This window comes from Styela clava, chromosome 12 (genome assembly GCF_964204865.1).
Source record: "Styela clava chromosome 12, kaStyClav1.hap1.2, whole genome shotgun sequence".
Classification (NCBI taxonomy): domain Eukaryota; kingdom Metazoa; phylum Chordata; class Ascidiacea; order Stolidobranchia; family Styelidae; genus Styela; species Styela clava.
This window is the reverse complement of record NC_135261.1, coordinates 15,203,748-15,226,688: the sequence shown is the minus strand read 5'-3', so window position 1 is coordinate 15,226,688 and position 22,941 is coordinate 15,203,748. Positions and strand designations below refer to the sequence as shown.

The following is a 22,941-nucleotide window of genomic DNA, read 5'->3' as shown; positions in this document are numbered from 1 at the left end:
AATCATCTTTATACCGTACAATTTCGTTAAATATGATTACGTCATCTTAAATTTATCTCTTGCGTCGTTTAATTCAAAAAAATATTACTAACTGTGTGGGTAAGGACTCAATAAATGTAAAAAATAATGGAAGTACCAAGGTTGCTGATAATGAAAATTTACAATGATAAATTCAGAATCAGTTTTTGGTCGATTTCGAAATATATTGTTCACGATTTCATTGCAAAATCGGATACTCAATGTCATACAACAAGTGTGCAGTTGATGCCGTTTTCTCTATGAAATATATCTCGAAGTAGAATTTGCACATCAAACACTGAAAATTTGTCTCATAAATGACGTTTAACAACGGAATCGGGTTTTCTTAAATATTTCCACATGCCCGAACCACGCTGCCTATCTTTTGCAGCAGAGGAATCATGAAACTATCTCAATTCGTGAATAATTTTGAGCGATACCGAGATAAGAACACGCGAAATTGCTTTATAACCATTGTGACGTAACAAGCTGAAATTATAATTATTACGTCAAACGTCACGCGGCGGTTAACCGGTTAATTTTACCCGGTTAACGGTTAATATGTTTTCCCTGAAATTCCCAGCCCTACTCATCAACAGACTTTTTCCTTTGACAACCTGAAGCACTTGGAATATCTCGTTTTTACCGTCATCCTTATTATTCTGGTTCTTGGCAAATTTAGATTAATAAGTATAATTAATATAAGTATAAGTTTATTTCGTTATTTCGATTTTGTTTTTGCCGCCATTATTTTTTTGGTTCCGGGCTAATTTAGATGGCCAGCGCTTTCGCTGAATCTTGTCATGGCAACGGCTTCACTGTTTTCGCTACAACGATAAAGTATTGGACTAAAATTGTTTGCCCTCCTCTCTGCGTCCTGACGTCTAACGTTAACTAACCCTATAAATCAACTCGTGAATATGTGTGACTATTAGTACATGACTCTTATTGTATATAAAAGTATAGCTTATAACACAAATATGAGTATAGTTTTAGGAATTCGTATGTAGGTAGGATACAATAAAGGAGGATTGGGAAAATGTGGCAAAAAGTCTGAATCAATTCATCATTTTAGTGTTCGGTATGCAACCTGTAGCAAATAATTTTCCCATGCATAAACTGACTGGCTGATGTTTTTTGAACGGTAATTGTTATTTTTTTTTGCAAAGTTTGAATAAAAGTCTGGTGTTTTATTTTAGATTTACTATATTTATTTATTTGGTCAGCAATAGAAACTTGACAATGTCGACAAAAGCACCAAATGAAACTAGAGAAAGATATACTGCATTATGCAAGCAAAGGAATACACAACCTCATGAATATGTATTAAAAGCTCTCAATAAATCTGCCAAAGACTTCTTATTGTAAGTTCAAACATTTATTTCAGTAGAACAAATTCACTCAGTTGGATGCAAGGATCCTGTTTTTCTTATACTTGAAGTTATATATGGAACCGTATATTAACAAGCTGATTTCCTGATAATGTATGCTGCTTCAATTCTTACTGATACCTAAAAGCTCTTGTTTAAACATTGACAAATTATACTACAAAGTTCAGTCGATGACTATTAATGTGGTTTTTGCAATAACAAACATTGGGATTTTCATATTTATCCTGGGGTGAGGAAAGGCAATATGACTTGATCATATGGCGTGCCATAGCCTATCATCTGGCTACCAGTTCAAATCTGGTATGGGATTAGTTACTTAGTTATTTGTTTCAGATGCATAAACTTGATATGTTTGTTTATTAATTATAATATAGAATTACGATAGTCCTAATTACGGTATTCATTTAAAACAATCTTAGTAGGTTTTTGGTAAATGCGTATTGTTGGAGTAAATATAGCACAAGTATATTTATCTTGCTCAATGTTTCTTTTAGGAGTCAAACAGAAGAAATGCACGTTGACCTTGCCGGTAATAATAAATTATTAACACAAAGACGGCTGGAAGACGTTGATGTAGAAATCCTGTGTAGTATTCTGAGTAAAAGTACAGTTCTGGCATCCCTTGATCTACGATATAATAATTTTACGGATGTTGGAGCAGGTGCTGTTGCCAAATTGATTGAGGTGAGTTTTTTTAATAAGCAGTACCAACCTAGTTCTGAGCCTGCGGCTCAGCGGTGGGTGCACATGCTAAGCATTAGAAATAAGCTTGCCACTGCACCTCTGATTACACTGCTTTCGCAGGTATGGAACCAGTGTGAGATAACTCTGTGTGATAAGGTTGCTCGTTGCCCGCAGAGTGGTTGCTGTATCCAAGAAACTAATAACTGGCTAACTAATCCCATACTCGACATGGACTGGTAACAGTATTAGAGGCCGTAGTGAGGTGTGGTATGCAGTGCATCTACGAACCACTCTTTATGTATGATATAAAAATCTTATAAAATATAAATCTTTAGATTTTATCTACTCTAAACTATGTTTTCATGACGAAACTTTAATATTTATTTGCATATTATATCATTCTATTAGCATTGTATGTATTTGTATTCAGGAAAGTCCATGTGTTAAGAAAATCAATATAATGTGCAACGAACTAACGTCTGATGGAGCACAGAAAATTGCATCTGCATTACATGATAATGTGACATTGAGGTTTGTTCAATATTTTGTTGTTCAAATCATGATGTTATTTTTTGCAATACTCATAACTATGTGTCATTAGAAAAGGGTTATTATCAAGCATTATGCAATGAAACCATATAGTATATGAAATTTAGTTGAAATTTAACAATTCGATCGACAAGTTACTATTTAGGTAGTTTGAAGCACTTTCTTAATTTTTGTGTACATAATTTATTTATGAAATAGAAACCGAAATATATATATTTTCTGCAATAAGATGGCTTGTTTTATTTTAATTAATATTGTTTTGTTGAATATTCATTCATTATACAAATACTTCATATTGTTTCTTAGTTAATTAAATATTATTAATTTTGCAATCTATTGTAAAGTGGTGTGTTAAGATTGGTATTATAGCTCACAAGCTGAAGATCACATATATTTACAGCGATAACATATCATTTAATATTTATATTTTGCTATACTTAGGTCTTTGAAAATGAATGGAAATAAGATTGGAAATAAAGGTGGAATGTATTTTGCACAAGCCTTACAGATAAACACAAAACTGAGAGAATTAGACCTTGGTGACACTGACCAGGTAAACTCATTAGCATAGCTCTTAGCATATAGTATATCATCAATGGTTAATTTATTCAACATTTTTAGCTAACATTCATAAATTGTTTTACATGCTCATGACAAAGTGTAAGATTTCATCTCACTTTTTGCCCGATACATGAACTTATTTGTATATTTCAGGGAACTGAAAGCATGATTGCATTATCAACAGTACTGAATCAAAACAGACATCTACGAGCTTTAAATATAAATCGACCGTTGCTTTTTTCATGCCAGGAAGAAACAACAGTTCATTTTGGCAAAATGCTAAAGGTTAGATAAATTTAATGTAAATTTTACTTTCTGAAAACATAACACGGGAGGTAATAAATGTAGGATAATAGTTTTTTCATCTTATGCCATTACTTTGAAGTAATTCATCATGTTTTTGCACAAATCGAAAAATTTAAAATCTTTTTTGCAGGTAAACCACTCTTTGAGAGAAATTCACATGTCAAAATGTATGATTCGAGATTTTGGAATGGAAAGATTATGTGAAGGACTAACCGACAATTACACTCTCGTGTATTTGGATTTAAGCTGGTATGTCTATCATGCAAAATATTTTTCAGTGTTCTTCAACATATGTACATGCATTAATATTGTTATAAAAATCGGCGTAATGCCATATTGGTTAAATCTGTACCCCTAACTGTGCTGGCATCGCAGTAATCAGATTTTAAAACACTAATAAATTCTGAGACAAATAAAGTTCTGAACTTTTTTCATGAATTATAGCAACCGTATTACCAGAGATGGTGCCAAATGCATGTCTCATTTACTGCGAAAAAACACCCCACTGGAAATATTGGATCTTGGATATAACAGAATTGAAGATGACGGTGCTCAATATCTTAGTGAAGCAATTGGAACATATAACAGCAATTTAAAAGCGTAAGTACTACATACCGGTAGCTCAAAAGTATTTGTCCATTTTATTTCATAATATGGTCTTATCAGTAAGGCAATTCTTCATTGCTTTCTAAATGAATTGGTGATTCAATTGTTTCAGACTTGTAGTCACTTCCAATTGTATTGAAGGAAAAGGTTTAGTATGTATTGCAAAATCAATGAAGACAAACAATGTGTTGTCAAATGTTTATATTTGGGGAAACAATCTTGAAGAATCTGCATGCGACGTAAGTAATTTTTGCTATGACAGTTTACCTTCAATCAGAGAACTTCAAACTACCCAAAATCTATTAATATCTATTACCTACCGGTAATTGGCATAGGGAATGTACATACAAGGGAAGCATTCTATTCTATTATTCGGCCAGTCACATTAATAGTTGCCCAATAAAACATATGTTACACAGGCATTTCGAGAACTGATTGACCGCAGAAGATTGCTTCCTAAAAATACAGATGTTAAGCCATATGAAGTTGATGGCAAAAATTATCTGGCAGAACTTAGTCATGGTATCAAAAGGTATGATTTAATTTCTCAATATTGTAATAAATTTTCTGGTAACTATGAGTTGGGGGTTATGAAAGGTTTCGTTGTGAACTACTTGTCTGAGGAAATCTGATTTTGGTCAGACGAAATGTTGCAGAAATATATTTCTGTTAGTGTGCACCGGATTCTTGAATTGCATAGTAAAGTTATTTTTTTGGATAATACTTGCTAACATGTTTATTATCGAAATACTAATTCGATTACGAAAATATACTTTGTAAATCCATGTCAAAATTGAATTTTATTCAGATTCTATTATTGGACACCTTCATATGGAGCTGATGTTGTTGGTGGTGATGATGACTTGCTGTGAATGTATCTTTTTTGAGAACATATTTTGTCACCATTGCTGAATAATTATTTCTAGTCGCAAAATTTTTATATTTTCTCATTAATAAAAACTTCATATATCATAGCTTGTCTAAAGTTGTAAAATGTACCATCATTCATGTGAGAAGTGGGAAAAGTATTGTGTAGCAAATATATAACAGATAGGATAGGATTTACATATTTATCCTGGGGGAGAGGAAAGCCGATAAGACAGCTTATCCATATGGCGAACCACGGCCTCTCGTCCGGTTACCATTCCAAGTCTGGTATGGGATTAGATTTACTGTATTGTTTGTTTTCGAAAGCATGGACTTGGTGGTGGAGGAAGCCGTAACCGACCAGCGGTTACGTGAACCACCCAACGACGGCGAGGAGTCCAGCAATCCTTTCGCACATAACCATACCTGCATGGAATTCGAACATGCGAACCCACGCAGAGTACTTAGAGGTGCGGTGGCGAGCGTATTCCTAACGCTTAGCCCGTTGAGCCACACCGCCGCGCCGATAGTGACAAAGATAAGGAAATAAGGACTTCAGAAGAATTCAGTATTGAGAAAAGGATTGTTATGCCCATAGGAAATACCTACCACTTTGCAAGAACTAAAAATAAAACTGGCATTAGGTGAAAAGGCCCCGTGCGATAAAAACGCGATTGCCAAGATCGAATACCATGAGAGAGGTAATGATCTGCAAGGGGATTGCTGCAATCCTCACTGGCGTAAGGTGCTTCACAAAACGCCTTGTCGGTCGTAACAAGAGGCTGTGAGTAGTCACATGATTACGCTGTATCACTGGCTACTGTCTTTTCATGAATATATATGAAAATCCCATCTTATGTACAACAGCAGATTGGTACAAAAACTAGTAAAATTTGACTACCACGTTTGACCTTTGAACCTCAGTCCACAATGCACCACATATGGTCACAGCAAAGAGATAACCTTTCTAAAACATACATACAAAAAAACGTTATGAAAATAATTAATTATTATTAAGCAAATGACACATAAAACAATCAATATTGAGTTGGTTCTCTTTTCTTACATATAAAGTCTAAAATACGGTTCACCAAGCCGCTTGACATGAGCTGTTGCCAAGACGACGACTACGCGGGTCACGGAAGTGTTAACAAATCTATTATCGGACTTGGATATTTGATGTGGAATTAACCTAGGCTTTTAAGTGTATGCTTGTACGTAAACTGCAACGTAAATATGGCAAGTACAACAATATCGCAATCATTGCCACCAAATATTGACCCAACAAATGCACCTTTGGCATTTGGTGTGAGAGCTCTTCCAAAGATCAATAGAGAGCTCAAAGATGACACACTCATTATCAGACAAAGGGCTTTAATGGCTTTATGTGATCAAGTTCATAATCCTGAAAAAGTTCATGAATCAATTCAAGTCGGTGAGTTACCTATTAGTCACTAGGTCACCTGTCCTATTCAATTCGGTGTTTTTATACTCAGGATGTTTTTATACTCTATTTTCAGGATGTATGGACAGTTTGAAAAAGCTATTGAATGACTCCGACAACACAGTTAGACAGAAAGCAACTGAAGTTTTATCTATAATGGTAGCACACAATGTTGGTCGTAACTCATTCCTGGACAACAATGTGATAGCGTCACTATCCAAAGTAAAAACTTATCTTTTTTTTTAATATTATAATTTAACTTTATTTTATAATAAATAATTAAGAATTATACCGAGACTATATAAAAATTCTGATTTTTCGCCATATACTCAGGCTTTATGGGTGTGCAAAGATTAGGCATTTTGTCTTAGTAATCACCGTACTATGATAAATTGAATTTAAACCACTAACTTTTTTCAGCGTAAAAACCATATTATAATGTCCCATTTCTCAATAAATATTTCAATTTTCATTACATAGGTAGTCTGTAATGATATGCTTATTCCGATGAAACTGAAGTATTGAAAAATAACAAATTGGTGTTTGTATGCTGCTATAATAGCGGTGAAATCGACCATTAAAACTTCTTCCTCAAGGTTTGATTAATTTGAGACAATAGTAATGACCAGACTTATCAAGGTTGTATGCCGTTCTCCTTTTGTAAAACATGTCTTTAGGATCTATTCATGCAGATTTTCATTGAAGCAATTTGCATTTTATTGCATCGCTTTAAAGACAGACTTTTTACATGTTTTAGCTCTTTGACGATGAAGTTGAAATTGTTAGAAGAAACTGTCATCTGTGTTTAGAAATGCTTGCAGAAATACCATCTGGTTAGTTCTGATTAGGCACTAATAAATTCATTGGATTTTGCACTTTTTATATCAAACCAGCGTTGTCACAAGTCGGTTTTGCCTTCTTCCACCATCAAGTCCATGCATTAGAAACAAATAACCGACATGGATGAGTAACCAGATGAGAAGTCATGGTTTGCCATATGATTAAGCTCCCCCAAATAAATATTAAGTTCCTATTCTTATGAAATCTGTCTAAGGTGACAAAAAGCTATTTTTCATCTGTGGAATAAATATATATTGCACTGTATAGACTTGCCATATTTAAAGTTTGTTGATTAAATATACATGTTCCAGGTGCACAAGGAATCGTTGATGCAAAATTGATCCCCAAACTCGTTGAAAAATTGAAGATTGAACTTGATGAAGTTAAAGAATTAATTCTTGATACACTGCATTTCTGTATGCATGTTGATGCTGAAAGTGCTCTATCAGCTGGAATAATGCCAGTTCTAAAGGTATCTTTGTTATAAATAACAGCAAACATCAACTATGATGTCCAAGAAGGAATAGAGCACCTTTGCCGTGCATTGTTTGCAAATGATAGATTGAAATCAACCGAAAATTGATAGATAGAGGACACTGTATGTAAGACCATACCAGTTTCGAACTATTCAATTACAACCTCCCACTTTTTGGTATTATGTACGATATATCACTGGATCTTGTTATTTAAATGCTTCTATTAATGATAAATCATTTATCAATCCTAATTGCATGACAACCTACACTATATTTAGGAGCTTTTGGCTCATGATTCTCCACAAATCAGAGGGGCTGCAGCGAGAGATATGATGGATGTAACAGTTCCACTAGCAGGGAAAGTTGCTGCATGTAAAGATGAAAATATAGTCCCTGCATTGGTGAAACTATTATCGGATGCAAATACAGATGTAAAAGCTCGTGCAGCTGGCGCAATAATGACCATCACAATCACAACACAAGGTATTTGCTTTTTAAATGAGCAGCAAAAGAGCACTTTGACGAGTTATTTTTGTCTGAATGTATACCTGTACAATTAATTACATGCATTTCTATAACCCAATATATATCACATTGGGAATAACCATCGGAGACTATCACTGATGTCACCCAGCTCTAATTTTGTCAAATGTAAACACTGTATTTTTATTATGTTAGTGGTCAAACATCTGGCATCACACTTTCAAAATTATGTTCAGTAACATCATCAAAGACGCAGTATAATTTCAATATGGGTCTAAAAAGTTGTTTCAAGTGGTTTTGATCCTTGCTACATTTGGTGCATACAGTACTATTAGCAAAGAGAAAGGGGCAGTAGATAATAGACTTTTTTAACCAACCATTTTGACATGATTTTTATTTGATACCAAACACTGTTCAATTAAACTGCATTATTCTTTCTATTGCAGTTAACTCGAACTATGACTTGCTTATAAAAATGAGCACCAGACTGGGGTAAATCCCATCACCAGTAAAAAATGACAACTTTCATCAACTACATGTCTTTTTTACCCAGGTAAATACAAAGCACTAGAAGCAGAAGCTATCCCTGCACTTCGTCAACTTCTCTTTGATACGTCAAGCGAAACTCGTCTCAATGCAATCAAAGCTTTAACAACATTAGCAGAAGCTCCACAGGGTCGAGCAAAACTTTTAAACTTTGTTTCAGAGATTGAAGAGCGAGAATCGGATTCAAGTCGTGCAGTTGCTAGAGCGGCTCAAATCGCTAAAAACGTCATCACTTGGAAGCCTTAATCAGCTAATCGATGATTTTTTTAAAGTTTTAGTTTTTTTGTATTTAAAGTATATTTTTTGGAAATTGTATAATAGCAAGATAGAAAAACAAATGAAATCTATGCGCATTAATTGTGGTTTTGAGGAAGAATGGTACTTGTTTGGCAGTTTGTTATAAATCGATTCAATAGTATAATTGCCAGGATGACTTAAAAAAATAGTATTTATCTTTAATAGCTTGAAAAACAAACATACATACAGCATATGAATTTCATTGAGACCACACTCAAAAATTACAGCCAAATTTTACCTTTTTGCTTAAAGTGGGCAATTTGAAATATCCTAGATTGTGCTTATAAAAAAAACTTAATACTACATCAACACGATGCTTGAAATTAGCTGAAGTTCTTAAATCCAGTGTTTTTAGAGTAAAATAAGTACGGTAATCCTCTTGTGAAGAAATCACAATTTTCTGTAACTGTTAACTACATTTTCTACTTTAACAAATGCATTTAAAAAATCTTCTTCTTCGAGTCCATATTTCGTATATTGATGCAAATATGCTTTTGCTGTAAACATATTCCAAGCTTTGTTTATTACAGTGTCAAGCCCTTCAGTGCAAAAACTGTTGTTGCTGAGCATTGATACAGACTTTTCATACTGTCTGAAACGACGTTGTGTTGACCAAATATGGCATTGTTCATCAGAAGGAACCCACGAAGCGTATAAACGTGAATCAAAAAATTCTTGAAAGTCATTTTCTGTCAATTTTCCTGCACCCTCACCTCGTAAAAACAACATGTTCCCAAGGCTTTTGCTATGCTGTTTAGTGTAACTTGGCATACTCTTCTCCAATCGTACTTGCCAGTCCATGCCTTCATCAACAAAAAAATTGGTCAAATGCATCTGTTTCATGCGTTTCAAAAGGCTTGGCCAGTTAAAAGTACTAAATGCGATACTACGATCAGCCAAATGGGGCACTGATCTCAAAGTTAAAATTTTGTATTGAGAATGGCATGATGTGGATCGTACAATATCAAATAAAATGTCTTGTCGCTTATAAGGAAGTTCAAGAAGACTGTTGTTTGAGAGAGAATCTGCGGGCTGCAGAACAGAAGCAAGCTGATGTGCGGCGACTGTGTTTAAATGATTTATTGAAACTTTATCAATATTGAGTGATTTTGAACATACATTGTGCAAGTGATCATTATGCAATAATACTGATGCATCGGCGTGTGTAAGCACACATGAAAGAGTTAAAACAGCGTTATAGTTTTGCACTGCAACTTCCCCGGCTTTGTAAGGCATAACAATAGGATTCAGAATAACAGAATGTGGAAAATTGTCTTTAATAAGCTGGACCACATACGAACCAAGGCCTGAACCAGTTCCTCCAGCCAAACTCATGACAACGATAAATCCAGACAATCTATCGCACTTTTCTGCCTCTTTACGAAGCAAACTCAATACTTCATTTTCACATCTTGATCCGTGTATCTGAAATCCATACGACCAGTTATTTCCAGAACCTGACTTACGGCAAAGTTGCATACCAGCAGGATATGTCCATTTTCCACTTCTTCTGGCAGATTCAATAGCTTGATTGACAACTTTTGGCTCCATATCAACAGTCACTGCTCTGGCTTCATGAAAACCAGTTTTTGATTCTTTGAAATAGGTTTCAGTTGATATTCGGTGATATCTTTCATTCTGTGAGGCAGAAAAGCCAAGAGGACATTCCACGGCATCTTGATAAATTGTGTCAAGCAAATTATGACCCAACTGCGTGCCACACTGTCCTAGTTGAACAAGGACACTTGAAGATGTCATTCTGTCAAATATAAATCATAAATAGGTATTTCTATAGAGCAATTTTACAACATCACTCATAACAAAACTCTAGAGCTATCACTTTATGTCATGCAGGAAAGCATAATAAATTAAACACAAATTATTATACATCATGTAACCAGGTTATATCGCAATTGACTGATAGTAGTGGAAGACCAGCACTGACCATCATGAGTATGTGACACCCAGATTCAAATTGAGTCGAAAAAAGCAATAGACACAACAAGAAACTTGAGCAAAGTGACAAGGTTAGATAATCAAGAGAAATTTCAATACATAATTTGAGGAGAAAATTGAATAGGAGAAAACAGTTGAAATGTTTGCACAACAATATTTAAAAACACCAAATTCACTGAATCACTCACTGTGATGTCCACAATTACAAAGATCAAATTCATAATCGAGCGATCAATTCCTTTTTTTGAAAAACTACTATTTTCTTAATACAGTAATAGCTTTTAAAATATCAGTATTGTATAATCTGTGGCCGTATCTACTGGATGCCATGATGTGCATATCACAATAATTTTTGTTTCTTTCCTGTGCACTGATACATCAGCAATGTTTGTTCAAATTTATTTGGTGTTTCTGTGTTTTGTTGCCATTCATGCGCCTCTTTTTTTTCTATTTCAGTATTTGGGTGAATTTTGGAGAGCATTTGACTGAAAATTTCATAGAACGATTTCTTCACAAGCTCCCAGCATAGACAGTGTGCAGTAGGGCACACTACCGTGTGCAGTAGGGCACACTACCCAAATTCAAAGACTGTCCAGTCATCTGGCTCAATAAAATAAACGCTTCATGTCTCTCACAAACAAGGGGTGTCTGCCACCCCACACATGCGCCATGCTTGTCTCAATGATAATCTAAATTAATCCCAGCCGTCATATGATCAAAATTGCTGTTTTTTTGCTTAATGCTCTCAAATGCCACTGTAACCTTTGTGTGCCGTACTGGGGGTGTGTCACATTGCGATGAATTTGCAGATTTTCTGCAACATAGGCTACTACATAAGATTCACTGCATCCAATTTACTGTCGTTTTAGCGGATGTTTTGAATTTAGTATAATCTTCCATTTTGAAAAATGATATTTCTGTCTCATTTTCCACTCCTCCTTCTGAAAGGGAAATACCCTTTTCCAATATAAGAGTGTCATCGTCTTCTACATTTATTGCAAGATTACCAGATTTTGTGCCATGTGCTTTATGAGATATCTTCATAGTATCATAATCAAATTTTTTGAATGGCGGTGGAAGTCCAGGTCTTGAAGGAATTTCTTGCTTCACTAGCTTCATGAAATCACCAGTATTGAGTGATAAATCCACATTTTGAAAGACAACAGGCTTTACATTATTGTATTCGAATGAACGTATCAGACGAATAGTCAGTATAGCCATTTTACAGTTTTATATAGAAACAAATGACTAGACTAACAATGGATGGAGAAACACCAAAATTAATCCTATTATCCTACAGAAATTTTTGAAATAAATAAAAGTAATAACATTCTAGCAAAAATTACGATACCCCCATGTTCGTACTAAAATGGCTATGTCCCTTTCGAATTGTGTAGCTGACTAAAGTGTCCGTGTTTTTATATATTTTTATGTTTATAAACAGTTTATTTACCTTTGTTTAATGCTGTTTTGTCGGATCTGGACTCTAACCATTACATGTGAGAGAAAAACTGTGTCTTTCGCTCTCTTTCTCCGACCGCCGGGCTGGAGGTCAGTTCTGTTTTCAGTTCTCTAGTGATGTTTTGTTTAATCTGTTTGACTGGTATACGGTACCGGTATGTTTTTAATATATTGGAGTGCCGTACAATAAACAACCAATCCGGAACCCTTGAGTCTTCTGATTCTTTCAACACACAGAATAAAAACCTATCTGACAATTGCAATCGCGATATTTCCTACCAAAATGGCTATGTCCCTTCTAAAATTGCAATCCATATGATTTCCTACTAAAATGACTAGGCCTACCGGTACCGGTATGTCCCGGTCCCCTCTAAAATGCAATCCCGATATTTTCTTACTAAAATGGCTATTATCTCTGGTATTTTCCTAATAAAATGTGTCTTCTAAAATTGCGATCTCGATATTTTCCTACTGAAATGGCTATGTTCCCGATAATTTCGTACTAAAATGGCCCTATGTCAGTATGTCCCTACCAACGACTAACATACCATAGCCATTTTAGTATAGAAATATAGAGATCGCAAATGAAATGGCTATGTCTCTAATAAATGGCTATGTCCCTACTAAAATGGCTATGTCCCTTTAAAATTGCTATACATATATTTTCCTACTAAAATGGCTATGTCCTTACTAAAATGAAGCTGATCCCACTAAATTGCGATCCCGATATTTTCCTACTAAAATAGCTATGTCCTTACTAAAATGACTGTGCCCCTTTCTGAAATAGCGATCCCGATATTTTCATACTGAAACTGCTATGTCCCTAATCAAATGGTTATGTCCCTACTAAAATGGCTATGGAAAATATCGGGAACGCAATTTAAAAGGTACATATAGCCATTTTAGTAGGGACATAGCCATTTTATACCTACCCGTAGAAAGCCTATGTTATGGCTTTCGTGTCCATATATTTGAGGATCGCACTCTTGCCCTTTTGTTTTAAAATCGAATTTATTTGGTCACTATGATAGATACAAAAAAACAACAACAACAAACGGACAAACAAAATACAGAGGACCTGGAGGACGGGCATAACTTAATAGAAAAGTTAAAAACGTACGTGCCCGTCCACCAAAAACACGATATAAAATCGGGCAATACTTCTGAATTAAATTTAAAATGTGAGACGTGTATATGTAACACAACAGTGCTTTTCCTATAAAACTATAGAATAGAAAACACTCGGGGTGGATGGGCTTTGCTCATGTTGATATCACGCGATAAAACAAATACCAAAACAGTGGTGAGCTGTAGCCGGAACGGCGTTCCGGTTGTTGGACATTTTATTGCATTTGCGTTCCTGTTGTTGAAATCAAAATATTATAATAAGTTTAGTTTCTCTTGTAAACTTAGTTAATAATTTATGTTTTGTTACAGCATATTTCGTAATTCTTCTCACATCACATCAAGCAAATAATTAGTACAGCAGTAACGTGTAATAGAAGTTTCCTTGAATTTTGACCCCATAAAAATTCATCTGTTACATTTCTAATAATAACATTTGTATTGAATTGCTATGAATATTATTGTAATTTTACACAGACATATTTCAGATAACTTCTTCATATGTCATCGCAGTCCTTCGGCTCTATCTTGAAACATACACAAATTTCTGTAAATGCCCGCGTCATTTTGTTTCATAAGTACACTTAAATATATTACATTTTTGCGAATTAGGTGCGTTCCGGTTGTTACGATATTCCCAGCACATCACTGTACCGAAACACACAGCGCGTAACATTCTCTAGTCTTCTTGAGCAGACACATCTCACTCGACGACGGCCGGAATGGAATTTATGACAATGACGAAACAAGTGCAGTTTTTGCAGCCACTCAGAGTCAGACAGATGCTCAAGCAGGGTTGTAAACATTGCCTCGTTTGTGTAGTTTTGCGTATTGTATAACTTAATTGTCACAATGCCTTCCGAGAAGCTTCAGTTTGGTTTCAGTAATCAAAATTTAGTCTCACAAACGATGTGATTAACTAACGCTAAAATTAGCTATCAGTGAAATGAAAATGATTGTTTCAAAATTTGAAAAATATTATTTTTTTCATTAGTTAAGTACGGTACGCGGTATAGGGAGAATATTTTTAGGGTATGTCACAAGTTTTAGTAGAAACATGTAGGAATATCACATACTGAAGCGGCATCCTGTATTTGTATATATATATATATTGAAGTGTAAATTATAGCTAACCGCTTGATATTTTTTATTATTTGGTTTTTTGATTTTTTTAAACTTTTTTTATATAGATGTCAGCTGGACTGTATTGTGTCGAATGTAGATTCTGATGCTGTCATTCAAATAATTCTTTTTACTTTTAAACCATTTATCCCAATGAAGTGGAAATCGCCACGATAGCAACCGAAAATACAACTTCCAATGCGAAAAGACATTTGTGTGGCTCACTAAATGAACTGATGGCTCTACACTACATCAGCAAATCGTAAACTGTGCGAATCAACTATTGTGTAGGCCGTAGGGTGCCCATATTTCCAAACCCGAAAAGAAGGACACATCGTTTGGTAGAACAATATTTCACATGTGCCTTAGATATACATCATATATCTAGTTTCAACTAGATTCTTTAAGATTGAAAATAGAAATAACAATAGACGAAGTGACGACAATGCAATAATGCATTCTTGTATTGTCAACGAGCAACTGTAGCCGCAAGTAATGCACTCCGCTTCACTATCAATTAGATCTTTTTCAAATCTAAAGCATGGATATTTTTGCTTTAGTTCTTTAGTGAAAAAGGTTTTTCTTTCCGGCATAATGTACTGGGTCTACTGACATAATTTACTGCTAAAATAGAAATTTCACCAAATTGCTAAAAACAACCCAGATAGCACAACTACGTCGGAACAACCATGGCCGAACGTTGTTCGAACCACCGGCCCAATAATGGCGAACAACCATGTTCCAGCGAAGATTTGGCCGCTGGGCCAACGTCGGTCCTTTCGCTGTAATGCAACCGTGGCAAATGGTCGGGCCAACGTAGGCGATACGTTGTAACACAATCGTGAAATATGGCCGGTCCAACGTTGGCGATACGTTGTAACACAATCGTGACATATGGACGGGCCTACGTAGGTGACACGTTGTAATACAATCGTGGCACATGGTCAGGCCAAGTTAGGCGATGTGTTGTACAGACAGGGTATGGATCTATACTACATAGAAATTTCCCACTAATCTAACATTATTTATATAATAAAAAACAAAAGATAACAAAATGTCTTTATTTTACAAATATGTATACATGTAATAAAATTAATCGGAGTTCGTTGTCAGATCATCCAGAGCTGAAAAATATTAAAATTCTGTGTTAAATTGTAGTATTAGCAAATTACAGCACCAGAGTTCAAAGCCTAGTCTGAATGACTGCATCCCAACAAATTTTCAGAGTAGGAATCTTAAGCCAAGTTTGTGCAGTCGCAAATGTGTGAGTGAAGCTTACATTGACAAGACAATAATAATATCGGTTGGAAACCGAAGACTTATCGATCGATAGTTAGGGGATCCTCCAAAACAGAAACTGCAGTTTCGATTCATCCGCTCTTGTAACTTGCGCACTGCGCATCGCACACACACACTCGGCGGGTTTCAAAATTCTCTCGCTTTACAAAAATCTAGATCACTATATCAATAATTGATTGATAACTCGCTAATTATACGACATAATTCGCCCAAAATCAATAGGATCATGGTCCGAGATAAGATGAATGCACATGCAAAATCTGGAGCAGATTCAATCCCGCTTTCGTGAGATATCGCGTGCATCTAACAGACACACACACACACACACAGACATACATACAAATACCTATCAATATACTTACCGATCTTAAGATCGATAAGTAATAATTGAGAAATACAGAAATTCTTGATTCCGCAAGGGGGGCGTAGACAATGTTTTGAGGGGAATATTTGTTGGAGGGAATAATGATGATTTGAGATTTTATCTGACTAAAATGTCTTCAAATATTCCTTGTTGAAATTCATCTATATTATTAGAAACATCATGCACCATGATTAGTCTATTTGTTTAATTGATTTAAAATAAATTAATTTGTAACTTCATAATTTGCTGTTGTGCTAGGGGGGGATGATAATGTAAAAAGTACTGTACGGGAGCGATGAAACAAATAAGTTCGAAAACCACTGTTCGCCATTATGCACCAAACTCTGGCAACATTGGATTGGCAATTTGGCACTTGACTCTAACCATAATCAGCTTGGCGATATCTCCTTAATAAATATTTTTCTATACTGTTCACTTTTGTATACAAAATCTACATTCAATTTCTTTACTGTTCACAGTTGTTTACAAAATCATTATTCAATTTGACAATCATAATGATAAAAATGAATGGTGTGGCAACTGGCAAGTACATTTTGTTTACTACCAAACTTATCTGAATTTTCTCGCCTGTTTTTATTTTATTATATCTCTGTTGTTGTTGTGTGTGAGTAACTTAATTTAATTCATGAACACGATAGGCATCTTTTTGGCAAAACCTTATATTCTTTACGCTTCAATCTTAATTAAGGTTTTGTTTTCACTCCAGATTGTCAGATTCTATTTAATCAATTTTTGTTCATTTCCCTTATGAATTATCTTAAGCTGATTTGGAGTCAAAATAATCTTATACTTATAAAATAGAAGAGGGTAGAGCAGAGAAAGATGGTGGTACAATATGATAAACATATTACATACGTACCTATAATAGCAGAAACTAAGGGCGCCCCACTCACTCCTTATCCACCGCGTCCTGCACAGTTGAAAGAGCGGGAGAGTAAATTTGTTATAACTGAGCTCATGATTCTCCAATCCAGTCTTTCTCGGAGCAACCTCCAAGACTTGACAAATGTCTTATCTGGAATGAGTAAATAAGCACAATTATAAGAATACATCTAATGAAAAGGTTTTCATCCGTTGCAAAAGCTCTATGTTAAATTATCGCGAGTATCTACTCTAAAATATACACATATGTGTTTTGTCCACATCCCATTCGTATAAAAGTGAACAATTTTAATATTGCAATCAGATCGTATTTAGACATTTAAATAATCTTCCTTGAACATGAAGCGAAAATATTGGGCATATTGTATTTCATACACAAATTCGAAGCGCTTCATGCAGTCAAAAACAAAACGACAAAAAATAAAAGGCACTCAATAAGATGAGACCCAGCAAGGGTATTTTCACCTATTTTACTTTCATGTTCTGTTTGGCTTTCCAATTAATTATGGAGTAATCTGCAATATTTTAACATTGTACTAAAACTAAACAAATATTCTGAATCTCAGAGATTTATACATCGTGGTCTTCATACGATGGCATGTGTTACCGGTCAGCGAACTCTTAAATTAATTTTGCTTGCCCGCTGGCCGCTGGGGTAAAAAGGTTGGGAACCACTGAACTTAAGTACAAGTACAACCACGTTGCACTAATGCCCCGCAAACTTACAGTTGATTTTCATCAGAATGATTGAATAGAATAAATTGATTTTTAATGTTTTCTCGTTGTGGGGTCACAAGTATCTGTAGTCTGTGATTTTACAAAAATTGGGGTCGCGGAAAAAAAAGTTTGGGTACCACTGCCGTAAAGTGTATGTAATCAGCCTATAAAAGTATTCAACTTACGAGCGATTTTTTCATCCTTGAATGTTTTCTGGATCAAAATGTAATCAGACAATGAATTGACAATGAATTTCATCAATTCCTTTATGTCCGAGTCCACACTATAATCAGTGGAAAGTTGCAGATGCCGTAGCTTGTAGCATAAGAGTTTCTACCGCCTGTCCCAACAATTTTTCCATGGGTTGGATTGGAGCATGGCTTGATCTCTGAAAATCAAGTTAGTGTTACACAATATATAGTACATGATTGTCTTTCAGATGATAAACGTGAACGAATGGCCTATACTAATTACCAGAATATAAATTTTTCATTAATATTAGTTACCGTATTTTCCGGCGAATAAGACGAGGCCTGTTCTTAAGCCTGAAAAAATGGGTTTTTGCATATAACCGGCCGATGAGTCGGGGTAGTAAAATCGCATCAACGTCGGGAATCTCAAATTACCATGCAATGCCTTTCGAGCGGTCGCCGCGTTTGCGCATTGGTTAAAATAGCCTATGACTTTTTTTTGTAGCGTAATATTCAGTCCATATATGATAATGCAAATATGATAATCACAGCATTGAAATTTCAGATTCACAGCACGAGAATGTCGATTTATTTAAACTAACCTGATGAGGACGTGGGGGATGCTATCGCCGAAGGTATTTTATTGTCCGGGTTCAATAATAGGGCAACAAAAAAATGAAAATGATCATACTCACCTAATAAGACGACCCCCCCCCCCCAAAATCAGGCTAAAAATTTGGGTCTAGAAAAGCGACTTATTCGCCGGAAAATACGGTATTAACCACATGATGTTGTACTAGGTAATTATTCAACCGATATATCTAGCTATTGTGCAATATTTTATGGCACAGGTATGCAAGGAGCTACTATCAAACTATAAAACAAAAACACCTGTTTTGGGCATTGTCCGCATTGAAACATTGAGATGCTTGAAATGACACAGTGTATGATTGCGTGAAAGAGGGAATTGAAGCAGGTGAATTTTCCAGTCCATTGTCATAGGGCCTATTATAAAAATGGTATATATCATTAAACTTACAATGGTAATATTGACACTTGACAGAATATCTAATCGGTAATAAATATTTAGAACCGGAAAAAAATGGATATTACACAAAATATGTCCAAATATTTGTAAAGGATGTGTCGTACAATACTTCATGCTTTTAGAGTCGCTGGGCATTGCACAGTTGCATGCACATTTGGCAGTCATTGTACAGAGTGGGCTTCCCCCCAATCGCCCGAATCTTTTTTGCTAGCGGTCTACTTTCCAATTCACTTTAAAATATAATAACACTTAATTAAGGTTGGTTGGGTAAGATTACATAGCATACATACTGAAAATAAATCATATTAATATATATGATTACCCAATATAATTCTATTGAATTTTAAAACAAAATAGATATTATTCAAAAATCAGTAATTTATTTCTTAACAAAGCTGAAAATATGAAATAGAGCAGGGTTGGACAAAGTTCTCGGACCTCGGACAAGAATTTAAAAAAAAATTTAAAGTGTTACAAAAACAAAAAGGGAAAACAATAATCCTTGAGCTATTTTTTACCCAAAAACATCAAATTTTGGTTTCAGTTTGATTGTGGCAATTGTTAAAACATATTTTAGATTTCAGCCAATTGAGATCTGTATTTAGATTTGTTGAAATTCATCAGACAGAAGGTTCACAAATGTACAACTATTCAGATTACTGGATTAAGTCGTTCAACGGGTTGGATTTGGGCTGCGGAAATGTTTGCACTTATACAAATAAAGTAAATATAAAAAATCATATCCAGGGATGAAGGACCAATACCGGTATCGGTACTCGATAACGAATACTGGTAAATAAGAGATGGCAACCTCAGAAAGTTTAACAAAAAAATGTGCCAAAAGACCAAGTACGGTAATGTACTGTACCGGTACGGTACCTCATCTCGTTCTGTCGTTACCGGTACCTACGGTGTCCAGGATAAATATGTAACTTTTACCGGTATCTACCATAGGTACCGGTACTCGATAACGAATACTGGTAAATGAGAGATGGCAACCTAAAAAAGTTTAACAAAAAAATGCCAAAAGACCAAGCACGGTACCGTTACCGTACCTCATCTCGTTCTGCCGTTACCGGTACGGTGTCCAGGGATAAATACGGTATGTAACTTTTACCGGTATGGTACCCTATCACCCTTATGAACCGTGACCTGACAACGCACTCAGGGTACCGGTACCATGAGATTAACTTACACGGTTACAACTAGGCTATCTCTACTTTCGCCATTCTACTATGAAAGCATTAAAAGTTCAATGTCACTGTCCCATCCACGGTAAAAACCTCGTAACAGGCTATCGATTACGAGTACCGCCAAAATGAATGGCGACCTCATGTGCTATATTCGAATCGCGCGCGCATTTCTTCGCATAATGGAGTGTTTCGTTGAAGGCCAATCATGGCCTTACCATGGTAAATGGTTGTAAAACCGCGTACAACGGTTGCCGGCGGATTATAACGTTGGCCCAACGTAGTTGTGCTATCTGGGAAGATGAAATGACGTGAATATAATCGCAGAACAACACGATTTTCACGTGATGCATTTACATGCATGCATTCAACCTAGAGCAGTGGTTCTAAACTTTTGCGGGCCTGCCAAACACTATTGTGCTAGCTCCGGTTGAGCCCCATTCAACGGTTAAAATTACTGAATTAGGAGCGCAGTTAGAACTTCACAATAGAGAAGCTCATTTTGTGAATGGTTATAGAAAATAATAATTGTGGTGTAACCTTAGATATCAATATGCAGCGTGGAAATAGTCATTGTTGTGTCACAACGGTGCTGGCAGCAATAATCTTTTGTTGTATAAAAATTGCACTTTTGAGATCGGGAAGATGATACGATAACTCAAAAATGTTGGTAGCTCAGTCATTTCTCAAACTTCATTCAAATGCGAATTAAAGCGTTTTTTAATAGATATTGGCAGGGATTGACATAGTCTACCTTATGACTTAGCGTTATTTTGAAGCCGTCCAGAACGGATGATAATTTAGTTAAACTCTAACGAAATATTTGTTGCCACAAATTCCATTACTAAGTGAAACTAAAAACGGGTTGCTCCTATATCAATTTATATACACTTATTTCCTACATTCAGCCTGTTCGTAAAACCGTAGTGGTATATATTTACGGTAAAACGGAGCTACAATTTTTAAAAAGATTAGAAATGAGGTGTGGCACCGTAAATATGTGGTTGCACAGTGCACTCGCAATGGACTTTTCCTCTACCTTGGACCCCCGAAATTTATTCCTATACTTTAACATTGCAAAATTTTCGGGGCTATTTTATAAGTGCTTTTGCGAGTTAGCACCTGTAAAATGGGGTATGTGTTTCAAGCCATCAATATAAATCATCGCATACAACAATTTGTTTTTTAAAAGTACAGTACCGGTAAATTTTTTTAGCCTAGTCTATCACAGCTATTTCTGCACTAATTTTTATTACTGCAAGTAAATTGAAATTAAATTAAAAGCCATCATTATGATTCATCGCATACAACAATCTGTTTCTTCAAAGTACTGTTGGAGAATTTCAACCTAGTCCATCACAGCTATTTCTACACTATTTTTTAATACTGTAATTATATTAAAACTCCTAGGAAGACAGAGTGATCATTGAATTATCTGATTTACATTTAAGTTTCCGAAACACAACTGAAGACTAACGAATAGAGTTCAAAAACGCGAAAACGAGGTAATGTTTACACCACGCTTGAAAATCTGTTTGAGTGAGAAGAGTGACTGAGCAGATGCGAAAAGGGAGCATTGTTGCGTCACATTTTGCATCTTGCTGATTGGCCAATGTCATGACGTAAAAAAGAAAGTCACTTTTGGGGGAAAGGTCCGGTCCATAACTTAAAACCCCAAGGTTTGGGGTAACTTTAGAGCAGGGGTCGCCAACCTTTTGTCGCTCGCGAGCCAAAAATAAAGGTTGCAAGTCATTGGTGGGCCGCACATATTTTTAGAAAGTAAAAAATTGAATGGATCACGCACAGATCAGAAGTTAAATTTTAAGCAGCGCGCGAAGACTGACCATTTGAATATTTTTTGCGCCATTAAACCATTTGCACTTAGCATCAACTTTTCTGCGTTTGGTTGCCATTTGTCCAAATTATAATTAAATTATAGGCTCATTAAACGAGTAATCGTGAATTATATACTTGTGACGTTATAATATAATTTAGTCTACACGTAAATTCTTTTGCGTAAAGAATATAATCGACAAAACAGCTATAATTTGTTACTGTAATTCAGTGAAGCGTCGCGGGCCGGATTATATTGCTCCGCGGGCCGGATCCGGCCCGCAGGCTGTAGGTTGCCGACCCCTGCTTTAGAGCGTCCTCAGAGGACATAAAATTTTTAACTAAAAAGAAGTACAAATTCTCCAAAAGGAGGACGTATGGTCACCCTATTGTCTGATTGTGCCAAGGGCTTCGAATCTGACAAATCATGGCATTCAGGGGGCTTTTGAACTTAGTAAAATTGTTGGCTTTTTGGCTTTACTATGTCTTGATTTGGCTTTATTTGATCGCTGGGATCTGGCAACCCTGTTCATGACCACAGATTCAAACATGATTGTGTACATTGCGTGAAGACAAGTCTTGTAGAATCAATTCTGCAACTAATATCCTAGGTAAAGTTATCTAATTTATTTTGGAACTGTGCTTTTTTACACAAAATGTGTAT

General features: G+C 35.5%; 4 protein-coding genes and 1 long non-coding RNA gene across 8 annotated transcripts; 2 read left to right on the top strand and 3 right to left on the bottom strand.

Moving 5' to 3' along the window:
* The first annotated feature begins 988 nt into the window (after positions 1-988).
* LOC120329900 (leucine-rich repeat-containing protein 34-like) lies at positions 989-5,087 on the top strand. Its single transcript, XM_039396689.2, has 11 exons — positions 989-1,162; positions 1,245-1,382; positions 1,904-2,093; positions 2,524-2,624; positions 3,084-3,195; positions 3,357-3,488; positions 3,640-3,758; positions 3,954-4,109; positions 4,228-4,354; positions 4,535-4,647; positions 4,924-5,087. The coding sequence occupies exons 1-11, from the start codon at positions 1,149-1,151 to the stop codon at positions 4,985-4,987; spliced, it is 1,266 nt and encodes a 421-aa protein (XP_039252623.2). The 5' UTR covers positions 989-1,148; the 3' UTR covers positions 4,988-5,087.
* A 979-nt stretch (positions 5,088-6,066) lies between these two features.
* Positions 6,067-9,081, top strand: LOC120329953 (radial spoke head 14 homolog). Its single transcript, XM_039396760.2, has 6 exons — positions 6,067-6,417; positions 6,503-6,648; positions 7,184-7,259; positions 7,578-7,738; positions 8,021-8,225; positions 8,779-9,081. Exons 1-6 carry the CDS (start codon positions 6,219-6,221, stop codon positions 9,015-9,017), a joined length of 1,026 nt encoding a protein of 341 aa, XP_039252694.2. The 5' UTR covers positions 6,067-6,218; the 3' UTR covers positions 9,018-9,081.
* Positions 9,082-9,458: 377 nt separating this feature from the next.
* Positions 9,459-11,135, bottom strand: LOC120329952 (tubulin delta chain-like). The gene has a single exon (XM_039396759.2). The coding sequence runs from the start codon at positions 10,824-10,826 to the stop codon at positions 9,459-9,461; it is 1,368 nt and encodes a 455-aa protein (XP_039252693.2). The 5' UTR covers positions 10,827-11,135.
* Positions 11,136-11,282: 147 nt separating this feature from the next.
* On the bottom strand, positions 11,283-12,335 carry LOC120329955 (UPF0538 protein C2orf76 homolog). The gene has a single exon (XM_039396761.2). The coding sequence runs from the start codon at positions 12,243-12,245 to the stop codon at positions 11,865-11,867; it is 381 nt and encodes a 126-aa protein (XP_039252695.2). The 5' UTR covers positions 12,246-12,335; the 3' UTR covers positions 11,283-11,864.
* Positions 12,336-16,050: 3,715 nt separating this feature from the next.
* On the bottom strand, positions 16,051-20,739 carry LOC144430342 (uncharacterized). Of its 4 annotated transcripts, none has more exons than XR_013479473.1 (4): positions 20,450-20,739; positions 19,098-19,211; positions 18,201-18,403; positions 16,051-17,431 (listed from the first exon to the last, which is right to left on the bottom strand). It is a non-coding gene; the product is annotated as an uncharacterized LOC144430342 (long non-coding RNA). The 4 variants fall into 4 exon arrangements; XR_013479469.1 differs by lacking the exon at positions 20,450-20,739 and adding an exon at positions 20,134-20,427; XR_013479471.1 differs by lacking the exon at positions 20,450-20,739 and adding an exon at positions 19,320-20,123.
* Between the last annotated feature and the right edge of the window lie 2,202 nt (positions 20,740-22,941).